This window comes from Aethalodelphis obliquidens, unplaced genomic scaffold (assembly GCF_003676395.1).
Source record: "Aethalodelphis obliquidens isolate GAN/ISIS:26980383/991018 unplaced genomic scaffold, ASM367639v1 scaffold38, whole genome shotgun sequence".
Classification (NCBI taxonomy): Eukaryota; Metazoa; Chordata; class Mammalia; order Artiodactyla; family Delphinidae; genus Aethalodelphis; species Aethalodelphis obliquidens.
The window spans coordinates 8,097,388-8,114,877 of NW_020837982.1; the positions used below are offsets into that span (position 1 = coordinate 8,097,388).

General features: G+C 42.2%; 1 protein-coding gene and 1 pseudogene across 8 annotated transcripts in view; both read right to left on the reverse strand.

Moving 5' to 3' along the window:
• ZZEF1 (zinc finger ZZ-type and EF-hand domain containing 1) overlaps positions 1-17,490 on the reverse strand; it is a 128,053-nt gene that overhangs the window by 71,588 nt on the left and 38,975 nt on the right. For all 8 annotated transcript variants that reach the window (XM_027130730.1, XM_027130734.1, XM_027130727.1 and 5 more), the window contains 7 exons: positions 15,833-16,043; positions 12,301-12,417; positions 11,076-11,254; positions 9,411-9,509; positions 5,425-5,516; positions 4,893-5,041; positions 429-540 (listed from right to left, as the gene is read on the reverse strand). In XM_027130730.1, the coding sequence (XP_026986531.1) occupies positions 429-540; positions 4,893-5,041; positions 5,425-5,516; positions 9,411-9,509; positions 11,076-11,254; positions 12,301-12,417; positions 15,833-16,043 (959 nt within the window). The remainder of the gene's footprint in view (positions 1-428; positions 541-4,892; positions 5,042-5,424; positions 5,517-9,410; positions 9,510-11,075; positions 11,255-12,300; positions 12,418-15,832; positions 16,044-17,490) is intronic.
• LOC113632938 (etoposide-induced protein 2.4 homolog pseudogene) lies at positions 5,523-9,401 on the reverse strand (annotated as a pseudogene).

Here is a 17,490-nt window from a genome sequence, read left to right on the forward strand (position 1 = left end):
TTGTTTCTACAAAAAGACATCTCTCTTGCATTTAGGCCTGTGGACTTACTGCTCCCTCAGCCTGAAAGGCCCTTCTCCACACCTCTCAGCCTGGCTAAAGATGACAGCTTAATCAACTTTCAACACTTGGCATCGCACCAACTTTCCCGGGAAGTCTTCCCTAGTGAATTCCAGGCTGGGTAAATGTTGTTCCTCTAGGCTGCAACAGCCCCCTGTGTGTCTCTTTATCAGCCCATATCACACTGTCTCATACATCTGTGTCTCCCACTAGACTCGGAGCTCCGTGAGGGTCATGATCACGTCTGATTCACCTCCAGGGTTCCAGTGCTGGCACAGGGCCGGCACAAAATAACCGCTTGATAAACACTTACAGTACAAAAGGAGGGGAGTGGGCAGGTGTGCGAAGGCCACACCTCACTGACACTTACCTTGGCAACCCTGCACTGTTGCAACTTGACATCTGCTTCATCCCACTCTTCCTCCAGCTCAAACCAGCCAATAGGATCATCCTCGCCAAGGTTATCAGACGGGCAACCAATCCTGTAAACACAAAGGTAATCACAGAATGTTCTCCTATTCCTAAACTTCTCAAGGGTCTAATGAATAAGGCACCACCTAAATGGCATTTAACTTGTCTACCCGGCCTGTCGGTTAACAGTCGAGGACGGGGTGTGGCACGTGGGCCTCTATGAGCATACAAGGGAGCTGGCGGTAACATCCTCCCCATTTCTCAGCCTCCTCATCTGTGCAATGGGAACTATGATTAGTCCCAAATATAACCTGAGAACTAAGGAGAAAGTCTGCTTCCCTAGATAACTTGCTTATCTGAAGAATGAGACCTGAAGTCAAGGCATCTGAGATGAAGCTACTCAGGAATAAGGTACAATGCAACAGTTGGTGTGTGCTTCTGGAAAGATCCAAAGGAGAGGCAGGTTCAGTTTTCTTTCCCTAGGTCTGGCTAACATAGGTACGACCGGCCTGAGATTCACAACTGCAACAACTGAAGGGTAAAAGCTGAGGAGCTTTCAGATCCTGGAGCTCCAAAAAAGGAAAACTTCAGCCTTCACAGGCCTCAGGATTTTTCCCTATTACTTAAGAAGTCCTTCCAGGGAAGCATTTCAACCCAAAGGCTGAAGAAGTACAACTGTGTGCTGTTTCTTTTTTTTTTTTTTAATTTATTTATTTTTGGCTACGTTGGGTCTTCGTTGCTGCACACGGGTTTTCTCTAGTTGCGGCAAGTGGGGGCTACCGTTTGTTGTGGTGTGCGGGCTTCTCATTGCATTGGCTTCTCCTGTTGCGGAGCACAGACTCTAGGCACGCGGGCTTCAGTAGTTGTGGCACGTGGTCTCAACAGTTGTGGCTCGCGGGCTCTAGAGTGCAGGCTCAGTAGTTGTGGCGCACGGGCTTAGTTGCTCCGTGGCAGGTAGGATCTTCCCGGACCAGAGCTTGAACCCGTGTCCCCTGTGTTAGCAGGCAGATTCTTAACCACTGCACCACCAGGGAAGCCCTTGTTTCTTTTTAAAATTGGATACTTGAATGGTACTTCCTTTTTAGGAATTAAATAACTGAGAAGGAGAAAATGGCAGTCTTTTCAAGTAACATTCCTAAAACTTTAAACTATTTAGTCTGTGATAGGCTAACAAGCTAGCCAACACACGGGTATTCTGTATAGATAAGATAAGCAAACACAGGGATTTACAAGAAGAAAACAGCAAGAAGAAAAAGACAAAGGACCCAGAGTAGGTTTTGTAACAGAGAGAAAAAAACATTCTCTTCTTACAGTTAAGTCTTTCTTAGCATAAACCTTTCATGATATAGTTAACCCTAAAACCAATGGGACAGGTGGTATTCCGTCTTAGCCCAAAACCATGCCAATGACTTTCATCAATACGGTGTGTTTGAGGATTTTTCAATTCACCCTTTGGGAGTCATCAAGGAAATCCTTGAGATACAGAGAGCTGGCAGGATGTCAGAGAGTGGGGAGAAGCAACCTTGCTCACTACACCCACTCACAGGCAGGGTGGAGAAAACAGAGCTAAGAATCAGTCCTCTTAAATATGTACAGCAACCAAACAGCTGGTCCCAGAGTGTGCTAACTGACCAATGTCTGACCAGAGGGCAGACAAAAAAAAAAAAAAAAAGGCAAGAAGACAGACACATGTTTATTACCATTTTGACCTCCAAACTGGAGAGGGACTGATAATATGTAGCCCAAGCAAATCAGGATTTCAGAGTAGTTCAGGCTGGAACCAGGAGCTAAAATCAACAAGGGACTAGCAAATAAGCCTGCATTTAGGTTCCAAAAAAAATCATCCTATATAAGATGTGAAAGATCTTGTTGGACAGCAGGTTTAGGGGAAAAAACCCCTATATTAATATGTCCCAGGAGTGGGACACAGCTACTTAAAAACAAGTGTATCTCTAGTTATTATTTAAAAAGAAAAGCATCTTTTAAAAAAGCATGTATGCATGATGGGAGAGAGATTTGTTTCAATTCATTTAGAGGGCTGAAATTAAGACCACAGAGTTGAAATTACAAGTGTAGATTTCAATAAACATAGAATATGTTACTGAAGTGCAGTGAGTTCTCCATCATTAAGGATATCCTAGGGAGGCTGAGTGACCCTTTGTCAGGAATGCCACCAAAGGAAGTCCAGCAGAGAGAGGAAGTTACTCTAGATCCTTGCTATTCCACGTGTGATCCGTGGTCAGGGAGCATCAGAGTCGCCGGGGAGCTTGTTAGAAATGAAGGTCTCAGGCCCCAGGCAGAACCACTGATTCAGAATCCGCATTTTCACACAATTATTGGTGGTTCATACGTACATGAAAGCCTAGTAGTACAGTACTCAGTGATAGTAAAAACTCCAGCACCCCACTACCTGTGAAATACAGGAGCAAAAAGGGCAAGTCTCGGGCTCAGCTGCATGAGTTTTAACTTGCTACTAGTAATAAGGGAGGTAACACTGCCCAAGAGGTCACCAGCGACGTCTGTGGCTAAATCCAACAAGCCCACTTCTAGACTTCCCTCACCGACTCCGGGGCAACACCCAACACTGTTGCCCGCTCCCTACCTCTTTAACCACGATTTTCCCCTGGCTTCCCTGCTGCTTCTCTGGCTGTTTTGCTCAGCCTCCCTTTCTCTGCTGCCCCATAAATGCTAGTGCCTCTCAGCATGTTGACCTAAGGTCTCTGTTCTTTCTTCCCAGCCCACACACTCCTCCAGAATGACCTCTTCTAATTCATTTTAAACTATCAACGAGGGCTTCCCTGGTGGCGCAGTGGTTGAGAGCCAGCCTGCCGATGCAGGGGACACAGGTTCGTGCCCCGGTCCGGGAAGATCCCATATGCCGCAGAGTGCCTGGGCCCATGAGCCATGGCCGCTGAGCCTGCGCGTCCGGAGCCTGTGCTCCGCAACGGGAGAGGCCACGGCAGTGAGAGGCCCACAACAGGAGAGGCCACAGCAGTGAAAGGCCCGTGTACCGCAAAAAAACAAACAAACAAACAAAAACCTATCACCGAAATGTCTCTCATATCTCTGCCTTCAGGACAACATCTCTTCCAGGTTCCTGACCTGTTTATCCAACTAGCTGTGGGATATCTCAGAGGCTTCCTAGAACCTCAAATGCAACAGGACCAAAACTGAGCGCATCATCTTCCCACAAACCTGTTTTCCCCGAGGTATTTTCTGTCTCAGAAAAAGGCGCTACCAATGTCCCCTCTGGCGAGCCAAGAATCCAGGACTCACTGATGCCTAAGCCTCCTTCTCTCTCCTACTGTACATCAGTCACTCAGCAGGTCCTGCTGCTTCTACTTTCTAGCCGTCTCTTCAATCGTCCACATCTCTCCATGGCTCCTGTTGCTGCTCTAGTTGAGGTTACCCACACTCTGGCTTCCCAGGTGACCGTGACAGCCTCCCCCTTTTCATCTGGCCTCCCCGCTCGCTCTCCTCCAGCCCACCTCACATAGCAGGCTCCAGAGCAGCACTTCCAAACCACAAATGCGATCTCTCCTCGTTCTTCTTGAAGCTCCTCAGCAACACACTCCACCCTGCTCCCTTCCCCTGCCCCCATGGCTTTCAAGATAAAGTCTAAACCCTGAAACAGAGACAAAAGGGCCTTAACAACCTGACCCTTTCCTAGCTCTCCAGCTTCACCTCTCCCCACTCTCCAACTCACGGCACACCTCAGCAACGCGGGGCTCGTCAGTCCCTTGTGTACGCCAGACCCCACCTGAGTTCTCAACTCTGCTCTGCTCTTTGCTCAGGCCACTCTCCTTCCACTTCTTCAAGTAGTTAATTAGCTTTAGCTCATCCATATTCAACACTTCCTCCGGGAAGCCTTCCCTGATCAGGTCAGGTGCTCTGCCATATGCTCCCAGAGCACCTCATCCCTCCTACCCACCTTGCATTTATAGTACTGTGACACTGTAGGCTTTATCACCTGTCTTCTGAGCTAAACAGTAGGCTCTACAGAGCAGGGAACGGGCCAATCTGCTCATTACGGTATCTTCAGTACCTAGCATCAGGCCTAGCACAACGTAGGTGCTTAATAAATATTTTCAGTAAAAACACAAAAATAGGAGGAGGGAAGCTGGGGCCTGGGTAAATTTTCCAGTGGCTAGATAAGACTAGAGACCTCAGGCTGTCCACAATTCAGGCATGTATTATTACCCAACCATTTTGAAGATGTGTACACCTGGTCACAGAAGGGATCAAGTAAGAGACTATGAACAAATTAAAATATATGTCTTCACATGTGCTGCCAGAAAGCAATGAATGCTCATGGCCACTGAAGATGGGTTAGTGGCAACTTTTCTATAAAGAAAACGTATTTCACCAATAAGAGAATGTATACAATCTTATTAACTATAAAGATTTTTATTCTGTTCCCTACCTGCTTTTTACAAATTGCCTGAATTCCTGAAGCTTCCATTTGTCATATTTTTCAAACCTTTTGAAGTGTTCTTCTGCATGAAATTTATCAGAAGATGAATTATAGGCAAACACCAACCCACACTGGGCACCAATGCCACCACGTCGAACCTGGAAATAGAGATCTAAATAAAGTACATCAAAGGGACCAAAGTTCTGTGGCCATTTTGTTTCCAAATAATATGGTCAAATTCAAATAGCTTAACGCAAAAATCAAACCAACAAAATGAGATTTAAAATACATTAAGTCCTGGAAAAGTAAGAAAGCTGCTTCCCAAGAAATGATCCCTTACTTTTCTTGATCCTTATACTCACACCATCTACAGACTTAACAATCTATTCATCTTTGTGCCCTTGCCCTCTGCTACAGGCCTGACACAGAATAAATAATCACTAAATGTTCAATGAAAAACCAGTGACATGGACCTCCGAAGTACAATCATATTTTTAAAAATAGCAGTAACATTTCCTAAAGAAGGCAGCATAAGAATTACCATAATTCTGATCTGAGTAACTTGAAAGGCAGATTCAGTTCCTGTAGAAAAAATAGTACTTGCTCTGGTTTTTCCAGTCTCTGTAAGAAAACCTACAAAAAAGAAAAACTAAAGTTAGGATGACTGAGGCATCTGTAATAACCCTAAGAACTAAGACCAACAAAACCAAAGCATATCCTTTGAGGCAGAGGGCATCTAGTCTACCTGGTTCTCTCATAAAAATTAGAAAAAGAAAGAAGAAAATTAGAAAAAGAATTCCCCTCTGGGCAGAAGCAACCCCCCGAGAGACACCGAGGTAACAGATCATGGTCCAGGTATAACTTGGTCAGAGCAAAATCTTTTCAACTATACAGGCCGCTCAGCTCTGAGGTAACGATAAAGAAATTAAAAAGTTGATAAAGACTGTGACTTTAATTCAAAGAGACAAAAGACTGGACAATCAATCACCTTTCTAAACCATTCCTGAAACCATGACTGACGTTTGGCTGGGCTGTTAGAAGCAAGCAGGCTTAAAGGCTGAGAGAGGAATTAGATAGCTTCTTGAATACTCTTTCAGGAAAGACTGTAAAAGTCTTTGAAATGGGCAAGAAAAGCATGCTGGGTGTTTGTTCAGTGCACTCTTTGGGTCATCTCCACCTTTCTTTGTCTCTGAACTATTTTACAACTCTGTAAATTGTAGAATAGTAACAGTAATGCAAAAGATTCTTGTCCACACAAATAAAAATTGTGTCTATAGGAACATAGCTGATTATTCCTTATGAAGACTGACCAATTTTGCAACCATCTGTAGATTCGTGTCAGCATTCTTACTGGTCTATGTGTATTAATGAGTTCTCCTTTGACCTGCTTGTAACATCTTACTGGTTCCCTCAGTAATTAATGGGATAAATAAAAAGATTGACGTCTTCATTTTATATTTGTATGAGAGTTGTGGTTCACCTTTTTTGCTGTTGTTAATTATCCTTTAAAAATTTACAAAAAGGTCTGTTAAATCCAAAGCTGCTTTTCTCTTTCCAACCTCTGTAAATTATATAACTTACACATTTACTCAAATCAGCCTGACCACCCATTCTTCCTGAAACCACGAACTGCTTTCAACCACTCTGCCTTATCAAGATGAAAAGACTAAAACCAATTTCATGCTTATTTCATTACACTGGGTTCAATAAAACAAAAATTTGTGAAGTTAAATCTCCGTAAGAGATTTAAATAATATGCATTATTTGTCACCAAAACCGAGAAAATTAAATCCAAAGGAACCTTTACTAAATCACAGGGAGAAGCTATTATTGATTTAATGCTATCAAATAGCAATTCTACAGACAATTTTAAGAAGCCATACGGCCAGAAATTCACACAATTCTACTAACAGTAATACTAAAAACGATCCCACTTATTGAACTGTCACCTTTCCTAGGAGGTCTGGATGCCTCTAACTAATCAAATCTATTGTAAAGGCTGAAATGCTGCCTGGGAGTAGCTGCCAGTTTTCATTAGTCTCAAAGTAGCTGAAGCAATAATTTAAGTCAAAAGAATCAGATTCTTTTAAAATAACATTGCCATCAATTTTTTTAAGGCCCAAATAAATACATACGTTAAACAAATAAAGCTTAAAAAGTAAATAAATAAAACCTCTGTGCTTCCTTTTCTTGGTAAAAAACCAGCTCATAAGTCTAACTATAATATTTTAAAGCTACAACTGTTTGGACACCATGCCCCTCCTGCCCAATTTATTCTCTTAAAATGACAGGAAGAAAATAACCAATCTCAAACGTAAAGAATTCAATAACCCTACTCCTTCAGTTCTATTGGCAGCAGTCTGCACTCCTTTAAAATGCCAGACTCATGGCTGTGACTCACGGGAGGTCAGCCCTCGGAGTGTCCACGTTCGTGTTCTCCGGGCACTCTGTGCAGCAAGGGGGAACGTCCAGTGTTTCCCAGAAGCTGGGGAACTTGAAAGGTAGCAGTGAAAAAGAGCTTTGGCCCCCATAAGGGGAAGAAACAAATCACTCCTCAAAACCCCACAGTTCCGGCTGTGAGGACTTTCCTCTGTCCTCCCTGTCTCGTCAGGTTCATTTTTTTGTAGAGGACGGAATCCTAACCTGAGTTACAAGAAACAGACAGTGACGGTTGTGGAGGGAGAAACCAGGGGAAACCAAGGCTCCTCCCCACGCCCAGTCACATCCCACCTGGGTGCTCATCAGAAATACAACAAAAGCAACAAATCCACACACTACAACTAGTTTATGCAATTTATCCATGCAAGGTTAGGTGGAAGGCAGGGAGGAGAGGGGGATGGATGATATACAGGGAGAGTAGCAAACTATTCAAATCAGACCAGGCAGAAGAGCTGGCAAATGCATTTCAATAGCTACAGAAAAACCTGTGGTGCTTTCAGACTTAGAATGGTGTTAAAAATCCAGGCTGATTTTAAGGACAATGAAAACACCCTGTATGGTATTATAATGATGGATATAGGTCATTATACATTTGTTCAAATCCACAGAATGGAAGACATCAAGAGTGAAGCCTAAAGTAAGCTATGGACTTCCGGCGATTATGTGTCAATGTAGGTTCACCCTTCGTAAAAATGTACCACTCTGGTGAGTGATGTGGATAATGGAGGAGGCTCTGCATGTGTGGGGCAGGGGGCATACGGGAAATCTCTGTACCTCCTTCCAGTTTTGTCGTAAACCTAAAACTGCTCTTAAAAAAAGAAAATACAGTCTTTAAAAAGAAAGACTAGATGGAGACAATCTGAAATTGTTATAAAAGTTTAAAATGTAAGATAAAGTAAGAGAAGCCTTTCAGTAGATGATGATAAGAGTATGAAAAAAAATCCATACACTGGTTTTAAGAAGATTCTGCCTTACATACTCCAGAGACAAAAATCCCAATTCTTCAGAGAGCAAAGGAAAACTGCAGAGGGCCTTTGGTAGAGTGGTCTTGCTTTCCTGAGTGTGGGAAGGGGGAGACGGGCAAAGAGCTGCCACCACCTCCTCCCAACCCCACTTTGGACGGCAGGTGACTGGGCGGTCTGAGGTGGCCTTCAGGGTGGCAGGAGATGAATGTGGGGGAGGAAATGTGTCTGCAGAGGCTGAGCTGCTCAGCGAGGACTGCAGGAAGCCTGTCTCATGCGGTAGTCATGGCTTAAGAAGACCACCAGGAGGAGGTGGGACTGGTGAGGCACGTTTTCCTAGGCGTCTTCACTTCACTGGTGCTAATGACCACAGGAAACAGAACAGAGAGGAGGCGACTACTGAGAATGCACAAGGTCTGTTCTGCTGTGAGGCAAGCCAAGGCGAAACCGAGTCCAAAGTGGTAAGGCCAGTTCCCTTCAATGTTTGATAACTGCTGGAACATTCCACGTCCTTTTCTGAACTGGCAATATTCAAAGCAGTATAGTGAGTAGAAGGGGACATGTGCAGGAGACTAACCAGCTGGCCAACAAGACGGATGAGGAAGAGACTCACAAACACTCCCTGGATGAGGAAAAGAGCCACAGCGCTGAGGAGCACATCAGCAATCACCATGCTGACGCCAGGGAAGGAGTGAGGCTTCCTTCCAGACACTTCAAATGCCAGAGCAGCCATATGGAGAAATACCCTCATCTTAAGCTACGTTTTTAGCACTAAGTGCTACTGATCCACTGAGTGTCTCAATACTTTGAGATAACACAACAGAAAGACAGTCTGAACTTAAAAATGGTAACTTTTTATATTCCAAGAGGAGAAGTCTTTGCTTTGCAAAACTGAAGGCTCTCAAGTACTTTTAAGTTGTTACAGGTGACTGACACCTAGCAGGTGGCAATACTGTAGTAAAGAAATCACGCAAATGGTTCAGGAACCACTGAAACCAACTGAAGGACATCGCAGCGAAGACTGCATATCTTGAAAGTTTCGAAGACCACAGTGCGGTTTCACACAGCCTCTAGTGAGCACCATGGCCCTTTCGACTCACTAAAACCCGACAGGTCCACCACTCACCGTCCCTCGTCCACGGCTCAACAAGGAGGTTTTCAGGCCCTGACTTCTCTTCTTTTCCCTTGACATCACAGGCCTGAAGAATCAACTGCAGAGGTTTACCTGATCAAAGAAAAGAAAGAGAAAGAGACAGCCTGAAGCTAGCGCTACGAAAAAATGGAAACTAGAACTCATTAGTGCAAATGGAGAGCCTGTGGACGCCCAGACTGCTCAGTAAAAATCTACCCATTTAAAAGCTAAAATAGGAAGTAATATTAGACAAAAGTTGACACCATCCTTTTCTGCTTTCCTGAAAGAAACAAAGTACAGCTTATGTCCCTAAGTAATTCTGAGGAGAATCATTCTAGAATAACCACTAGCTGGAAACGAAGCACACTATAAGACACAGATTAATAGCACAGGCTCAACATATTTGTGTGCTGAGTGGGGGGAAAGGAGGAATTCCTAAGACACTGTTTTGGAGCCAATAATTAATTTTATTGTAATGGCATTTAAATATATAAATAATGTCTTAGCGTTCTAGGTCTTGTTTCTTTAAAACGTCTCCAGGCAAATTTTGAAAGTTTTCAAAATTATAAAAATCAACTTTTGCTATAATGATCTGAAAATTTTTCTTTTTCTTTTAATAATATAATGAAAACCTTATAACCCTATTAACCTATAACCCAACCCAGAACTAGAACATTATCAATAATGAACAGTCCCCCTATGCATTCCTCCTCCATCCCGTGCTCCCTGCTCAAATAACTGCTGAACTGAATCAAAAACCTTTCTGGAGAATACTTTCCAGACACTACGTATCCCTCCCATTTGGCTGTGCCTTCTACGGGCCCCTACCCCTCCAAAAAAATGACCTTTCCAAAACTGGGGAGGGACTGGATTTACAAGACATCGATTGTCAGGCTTAAAAAATTAAACATAAAATACATTATTATAAAGTGGTATTTAGGCAAAGGTACAAATATCATGAGGAAATATCACAGTATTGCCTCTATTACTGAAGAGGATGGGATCCAATACTGTACTTGTGGACAGAAACTTTAGCACTAGAGGCCAGGACAGCACATGTCCACTGCAGTCATCTGAGAGTAGCTGTATGGACTCCTGTGTTGAGAAGGATTAGGAGGCCCCACCCTGGGTCAGTAGAAAAGTGCTAAGATGGACTGCCATTGGGCCCAGGAGGGGAAAGTGATAGCAGGCATGTATGTATGACCATCTATGTTGTCCCAACCAGCTATAAACTATCACGAGGATGCAGAGGGATGGATTCCAAGACAAGGATCCTTTGCTCTGGGTCTGGGGTAGTTTCCTCCCTCCTCCAGATGAGAGGTACTCCAACTTCCCAACCTCTTGACCTACACCATGAGACACTCCCATACTTTTATCAAAGATGGCTGTGTTCAAATGGCCACCATGCCTAAGTGATTAGGCCAGTAAATCCTGGGAGTACAGCGTAGTGAACACTCAGGTCTCCTTCTGCTAATGCATCCATAAATGAACCAACATCTCCCTTCTCCCTACCAGCCCCAAAGAAGACACGCTCTTCCAGAAATCATTGTATAACTACAACGACCGAGCCCACAAACTACACAAAAAGATAAGAAGATGCCAGGAAATCCCACGTTGGTGATGGTTTTATGACGTGTGCATCATGCCGAGGTCATTTACCATATTTAAGGAGCAGGTTCTGCCTGACTGAGGCCATGGATGAGATGAGGGATGAGGCATCATAGTGTGTGTCCAGGTGGTCAGTGACAGTACACAGAGAGCTCAGCACTTTGGCAACACTCCCTCTTGCTAGTGCAAAAGCCAGAAGAGTCAGCTCCACCTCTGGAGTAGAAGAGCAGCTATAAACAAAGAACAAAAAACACTTCACTTCTTAAAACTATGAGAAAATCCAAGTAGCTCAAACTCTGTGTAACTGATTACATAAGCAACACCAACCTGCCATATGCTTTCTCTGTTTACCAGAAATACTTTTTCAAAATCCTTACGACAGCCTAAAGAAAAACTAAATCAACCCAGAGGACCAGGAAATTAAATCCTCACTTCTGTAACCTTCACCTATAAGTATTAAATAATGCTATCAACTTTAATAAGGCAAACTTTATAAACCAAAAATAAATAGGCTGTTGCAATAAGCCCCTGCTACGAAGAAGCCTCGGGTAATAATTCGGCTTGGCCAGAGTGTTAAGGGCTTATTCCTTCAAACACCAATAACATGCTTTAGATCTATTCCACATCACATCTGCTTTTTTAAACATATTACACTGAAACTTTTAAACCTGTCTAGATGGGGACTTCCCTGGTGGTCCAGTGGTTAGGACTCCGTGCTTCCACTGCCGGTGGCATGGGTCTGATCCCTGGTTGGGGAACGAAGATCCCCACATGCCATGTGGTGTGGCCAAAAAGAGAGAGAGAAAAAAAAAAAACCCTGTCTCGATGGCTCAGGGCCTGGTTTGTACTCTAACAGGGCTCACTGTGACAGAGCTGAGTGTCCCCACACTACGCGACCCCTCAAACAGCTAGCAGGGTGTCCTTTCCCAGGTCTATGGACAATCAGGCTTGTCAGACCTGTTCACGGAGACAGCAGGTGCTGGGCTGGGGATGTGAGGGAACTGAAAGGCTTTGCATTCTGGACTTTGAGACCCCTGCTCTAGCTGAATCTGAGGATTACTCCGCACCCACCCCCAATTCCTGAGGGCAGGTGTACTGCTAGATCATGGAGTTTACACGGGTACACCGTTATTTCACTTTCTCTTCAGTCACTACAAATGATTCTTTAAAAAACAAAAAATCTTTAAAAGATTTTAAAATTAAAAAAAAACAAAAAGGACTTACCAAGCACATATGCCCTCTATCCCCCACCAGCCCTTATCAACCTTAACTTTACCTAGTTATCCTTATGAGGAAGCTGTCCACTTCTTCCAGAACGTTGGGAGACAGGAAAGTTGAGAAATCTGTAGATCCTGGTGAGAGGGAAAGTGGAGGCATGTGCTGCAGTGCCTTCCTAGGAGTGTAAAATGTGCAATCAGAACAATCCCTGGCAAACAATAAACTTAATAATACAATTTTAGACAAAAAAAAATTGTTGGAAGCTTGTTTGGATTAATCCCTTATCAAGAAACAGACAGTGTTCCTACAGAGAACCTGGTACGTAACACAGATCAGCCTTTTTCCTGCAGGGGTCCTGGTGCTAAACAGTTTAATGAGGTTTCTTCCTTTTCTTTTCTTTTTTCTTTAAGAGTTCCATTTCCCTCTATAAAAGCTCATTCAACCCTCTGGAAGCAAGTGTTCATTTTAAGTAGTATAAGCAAAAGACATATGTCTACAGAAAAACCCTGAGTTCTTAGAAAACTTGACCCCAGGGGCAGAGCTGTTTGTGACACACAAAAAAATTCATCTTCAGATCTCTTGTATCTAAAGATGCATCCTGATATGTTTATTTTATCCTAAACATATCAGCACCTGTCACCTTCTCTATTCCTGCCTGTGTTTCTTGGCCTTTCTACCTCAGAGTCTGCTTTAATGTTTCTCTTTTCTCATCTCCTTTTACAATAGCTTTACCTCCTCTGGACCAGCAGTCATCTAATAAATTTATGCAACAAAATATTACTGAGCCCTACTTGTGCCAGCAACTGTGCTAGGCAATGAGTGTACCGTGAACAACATGAAGGTACAGAAAAAGTCACTCAAAATTCTACACTTGATAGTCATTTTATAATAGTAGTGGGAATCCCTGAAACTATTTTATTTCTACATTTCACAACAGAGACAAAACAGCAAGGCTAATAACACTGTGTCAGCTTCCACTCTGCTCTCGTTTCTTGTCCCCTCTATATGAGCTGCATCAGTAGGGCACCTACACTAACATACAGTCGATCAACAAGGTCTAATGCACCTAAGTGGCATGCAAAGATTTACAGAATTTATTTCCACTTTTGTTTCATAATATTTTTTTCTTACTTATTTTTCCTCATTGATTTTTTAAAATTTTAGAATAGTTTTAAGATCACTGATATTTAAAAGTTAGGAGTGAAGATACCATTGCCGATTAACTATTACAACTGTTTAGGGATATATCCGTTCTTCAACAACGTGGCATAGCTTCACAAAAATAAGGCAGAAAACTTTTCCTCTTCCCCTTCCTGAAAATTCAGTCCATAAAGTAGGGCTGTGCAAGGTAGGCACTCGTGTGTCCTTGGGTGGGTGCATGGGTGGGGTGCATGGTGGCCCAGAGCGAGGTATTAGAGTGGGGTACTGAGCAAAGGGACAGCCTGGCATGGAATGCAAGCACCAAGAGGGTGAGGAGGGTGTCCAGGCAAGGGCCAGGGAGGTGGGAGACTGGTTATATAGAGCGGGATTGTTTAAATAAGTAAATATTTTAGGGATGATGGGAGCCAGGTTTCTCACAATCACAGAAGGGAGCTACAAATAGAGAAAGGGAGAAAACTAGAATGAACAGCAGTGCTGGATTAGAATTAGAAGTTATCAGAGTTTATTAGAAGTATAAACTCCGAGTTTTCAGTGTTACAGATACAGAAATAAATACAGGTGTCAATGTGTCTGTGGATACACATGTGTCTATTACTTACACACAAACATGTATTTCCCAGCTGTGTACACTGAAAGAAGCAACACTCCAACAGCAATGAGTTTAGTTTGTTTCTAAACACAACTCTCCACTAAGAGTGACCATGACTCCTGAGCAAAACAGCTGATTCTAGGACTATGGCAGGGAACATTCAAGATAAGCCTGGAATATCTTGTTGTAAGGAAGTGTTCCAAGAAGATGAGGACATATCAAAAGGACATATGAACCAGACTGAAGGGGTTCCCATCGGCCAAATCTGGGCCAATCTGACCGTCAAAACTGTGATGGATTATAACTCAGGGAATAAAACAGGAATCTTGAGTCATACCAATATAAAGTTTGATGAGGAATGGGATATTTACATAGTCTCAGAGCACCTCCTCACAAAATATTTATTAATTACAAAGGGAAAAGAATTCTTTTACACTGGAAAAGTCTGGCAGACACCACTTTCATCAAAGGGTTGAAGTTAACATCACCAAACTAGTAATAGGACAATCTGAAGCTGTGTGTCGCTGATGGGATGCAATGAGAACCCATCATCACTTCTATGACATTCCTGCTAAAGATACAAAATCTAATCTTAATCATGATGAAACTTCAGATAAACCAAAACTGAAGGATGCTCTTCAAAATAACTGACCTATAATTTTCAAAAGTTTCAAAGTCTTAAAAGTCAAGGAAAGACAGAGGAATTGTTCCTTATTGAAGGAAACTACAGAGACATGACAATGAAATACTAAGTATGATTCTGGACTGGATCCTTTTGCTATAAAGGACATTACCGAGACAACTAGCAAAACTTGAACGGGATCTGAGAATTAGATAGTAGCAATGTATATCAATGCTAATTTCCTGATTTTGATGGTTGTAGCAGCATGTTCTCATTTGCAGGAAACATACTGAATAAAATATTCAGGAACCATGGGGCATCAGGTTAGCAAATTACTCTCAACTGGCTCAGGAAGAAGCTACTTTTTCTTTTTGCATCGAATTTGCAATATTTCTCTAAGTTTGAAATTTTTTTTTTTTTTTAAATTTTAAAACAGGCAGGAAGAAAGGAGTCTGGCCAAATATTACCCTTCAGATCTAGCACTGCCAGCAGTATTATTTGCTGAAGAGTTTTATTTAATAGCAATAACAAATCTCAAAAAACATCTACAGAACAAAATATTAGCTATCTCTTTTATCTGATATTTTGACAGCCTGCACTGAGTGCCTATTATCAGTTATTAAACTTACATATAACACTAATACTTCATTGCTACTGAAGCTAGTTGCTTTGCCTTATATATTACAACTGAGTCTTTTTGCCCTAACAGTTTTTAGAAAAAAATTTTCAAAGGTACTCTACATTTAAAAATAAATTAATTTGGTGTCCTTGAAAAGATTTGACTCTTTAGTGAAAAGAGCTTTCAACCTAGGGCCTAGGTCCAAAGACCTGGATTCAAACTGATCCATCACTGCCTGGTCATACACCTCAGGGAAGGTCACCATATCCTTGTCTATAAAACAGGGATAATTTTTACAGATACATTTTACGACATAAGTAGGTAAATAATATATAGCATATAAAGTAGGATATAAATAATATATCCCATATAAATTGCTATGTAATGTGAACAACTGTTCCCCAGTGGATAAGGAAGAGGAATGGCACGTGGGACCCCCTCACAAGATAGGAGCTGAAGGCACAAACAACAGGAAACAACAGGGCACCTGGGGCCCAGCTGCTGACTGAGTCTCGATGATCAAAGGCTGCTCAGTGACTCGCCCTAAAGGGTTAGAGAATGAGCACCCCGTGACAAGCCTGGAAAGCAGAGCGACTTACTGAGTGTTGCGTAGCACTGTTTGGACAAAGGCGGGATTTGTCTCCATGGAAGCCGTCACCAGAGATGTCAGCAGAGACCAATACCATATTGCAGAAGCATCTGAGACTGAGACCCCAGACTTCTTGACTCTCTGAAAGCCAACAGCCCTCAGACCATGAATTCTAGTGTCACATCCATCACTAAGACAACGCTTTATGTTAATCTGGACATCTGTCAAGCGCAAACAACAAATTCAGTATTGGATTAACTTCTTCAGTTCAGCAAATTCTAGGCTTCCAACTAAAAGCAAGATAGTAATTCACATGTCGAAAAGAAAATTCTGAGGATATACTCTGATGCCAGAAATAAATGATGTGTGCAATGGAGCTAGTATATATAATAAATTTGTCAAAAAAGCATTGACCAGGCTTCCCTGGTGGCGCAGTGGTTGAGAGTCCGCCTGCTGATGCAGGGGACACGGGTTCGTGCCCTGGTCTGGGAAGATCCCACATGCCGCAGAGCGGCTGGGCCTGTGAGCCACGGCTGCTGAGCCTGTGCTCCGCAACGGGAGAGGCCACAACAGTGAGAGGCCCGCGTACCGCAAAAAAAAAAAAAGCATTGACCAAACTAAGGAGTCAGAAGAATCACGTGTAAAACTAAGGGTGGCTTAAATCTATATATCACAAAGCTTCATAGGCATTTATGAGTTCTGATAATTAACACAAAGTGCATTTTTAAAATCCTGATTAAATACACGGTAAGAAAATGTCTAAAAACTTTTCCTAGAGTTCCGAAATTTGGATGTTGTTATGAAACAGCAGCTGGCTCATAGCAGTTGTGAGAATTTCTTTTTAATTATCAAGTCCAGATAAATGGCATAGGCATGACTCACTTTTAAGAGCTGTCATAATTTCTTATTTGGGTTGGAAAGGAGGTGAGAAGTTTAAAAGGACACAATTTAGAGAAAAGACCACCACAGTATAAGACAGGAAGCTTCTACTCCACAAGCTTAACTACGTCTTTGCCCAGGGGTGAGACACAAAGACTCTACCTCCCCAGGCCTCAGTTCCTTTGAGCAAAGTAAGAATACTTCTTTTGGCCCAGGAAAGCATTAGAAGAAATGAGACAAAACATGAAGCATTCCGGCTCCCTGAATGAAATAAGCCTGGAAAGAAATCACAGAATTGTGATTATTTCCAAAATGCTATGTGTGAAGCAAGGTTATAATAGTATAAAAATGGAAACAACCTAAATGTCCAAGAATAAAAGGCTTGTTAAAATTAAGGCATATTCTTACAACACTAAATACAGGTGTGCATGAATATATGATAAGACAACACATTAAAAAGTTACAAAAGGGTGTGTACAAAATATCACTATTTTTTGTAAAAAGACATGTATAGATATATGTAAATATATATATGCAAACCTATCTTTTATTTTTTAAAATGTGTATATATATATGTGCGTGTGTGTGTGTATTTATACACACAGACATACACACACACACAGAAATATAAGAAAAGGTCTGGAAGGATCCATACCAACGGATTCACAGCGACAATCCCTGGGTAGTGGGATTTTGAATAATTTTTATCTAAATATTTCTAATTTTCTAATAAGAAAACAAAAATAAAATATTTTTAATTAAAATAGGCTTTACTGCTTTTCTATAACT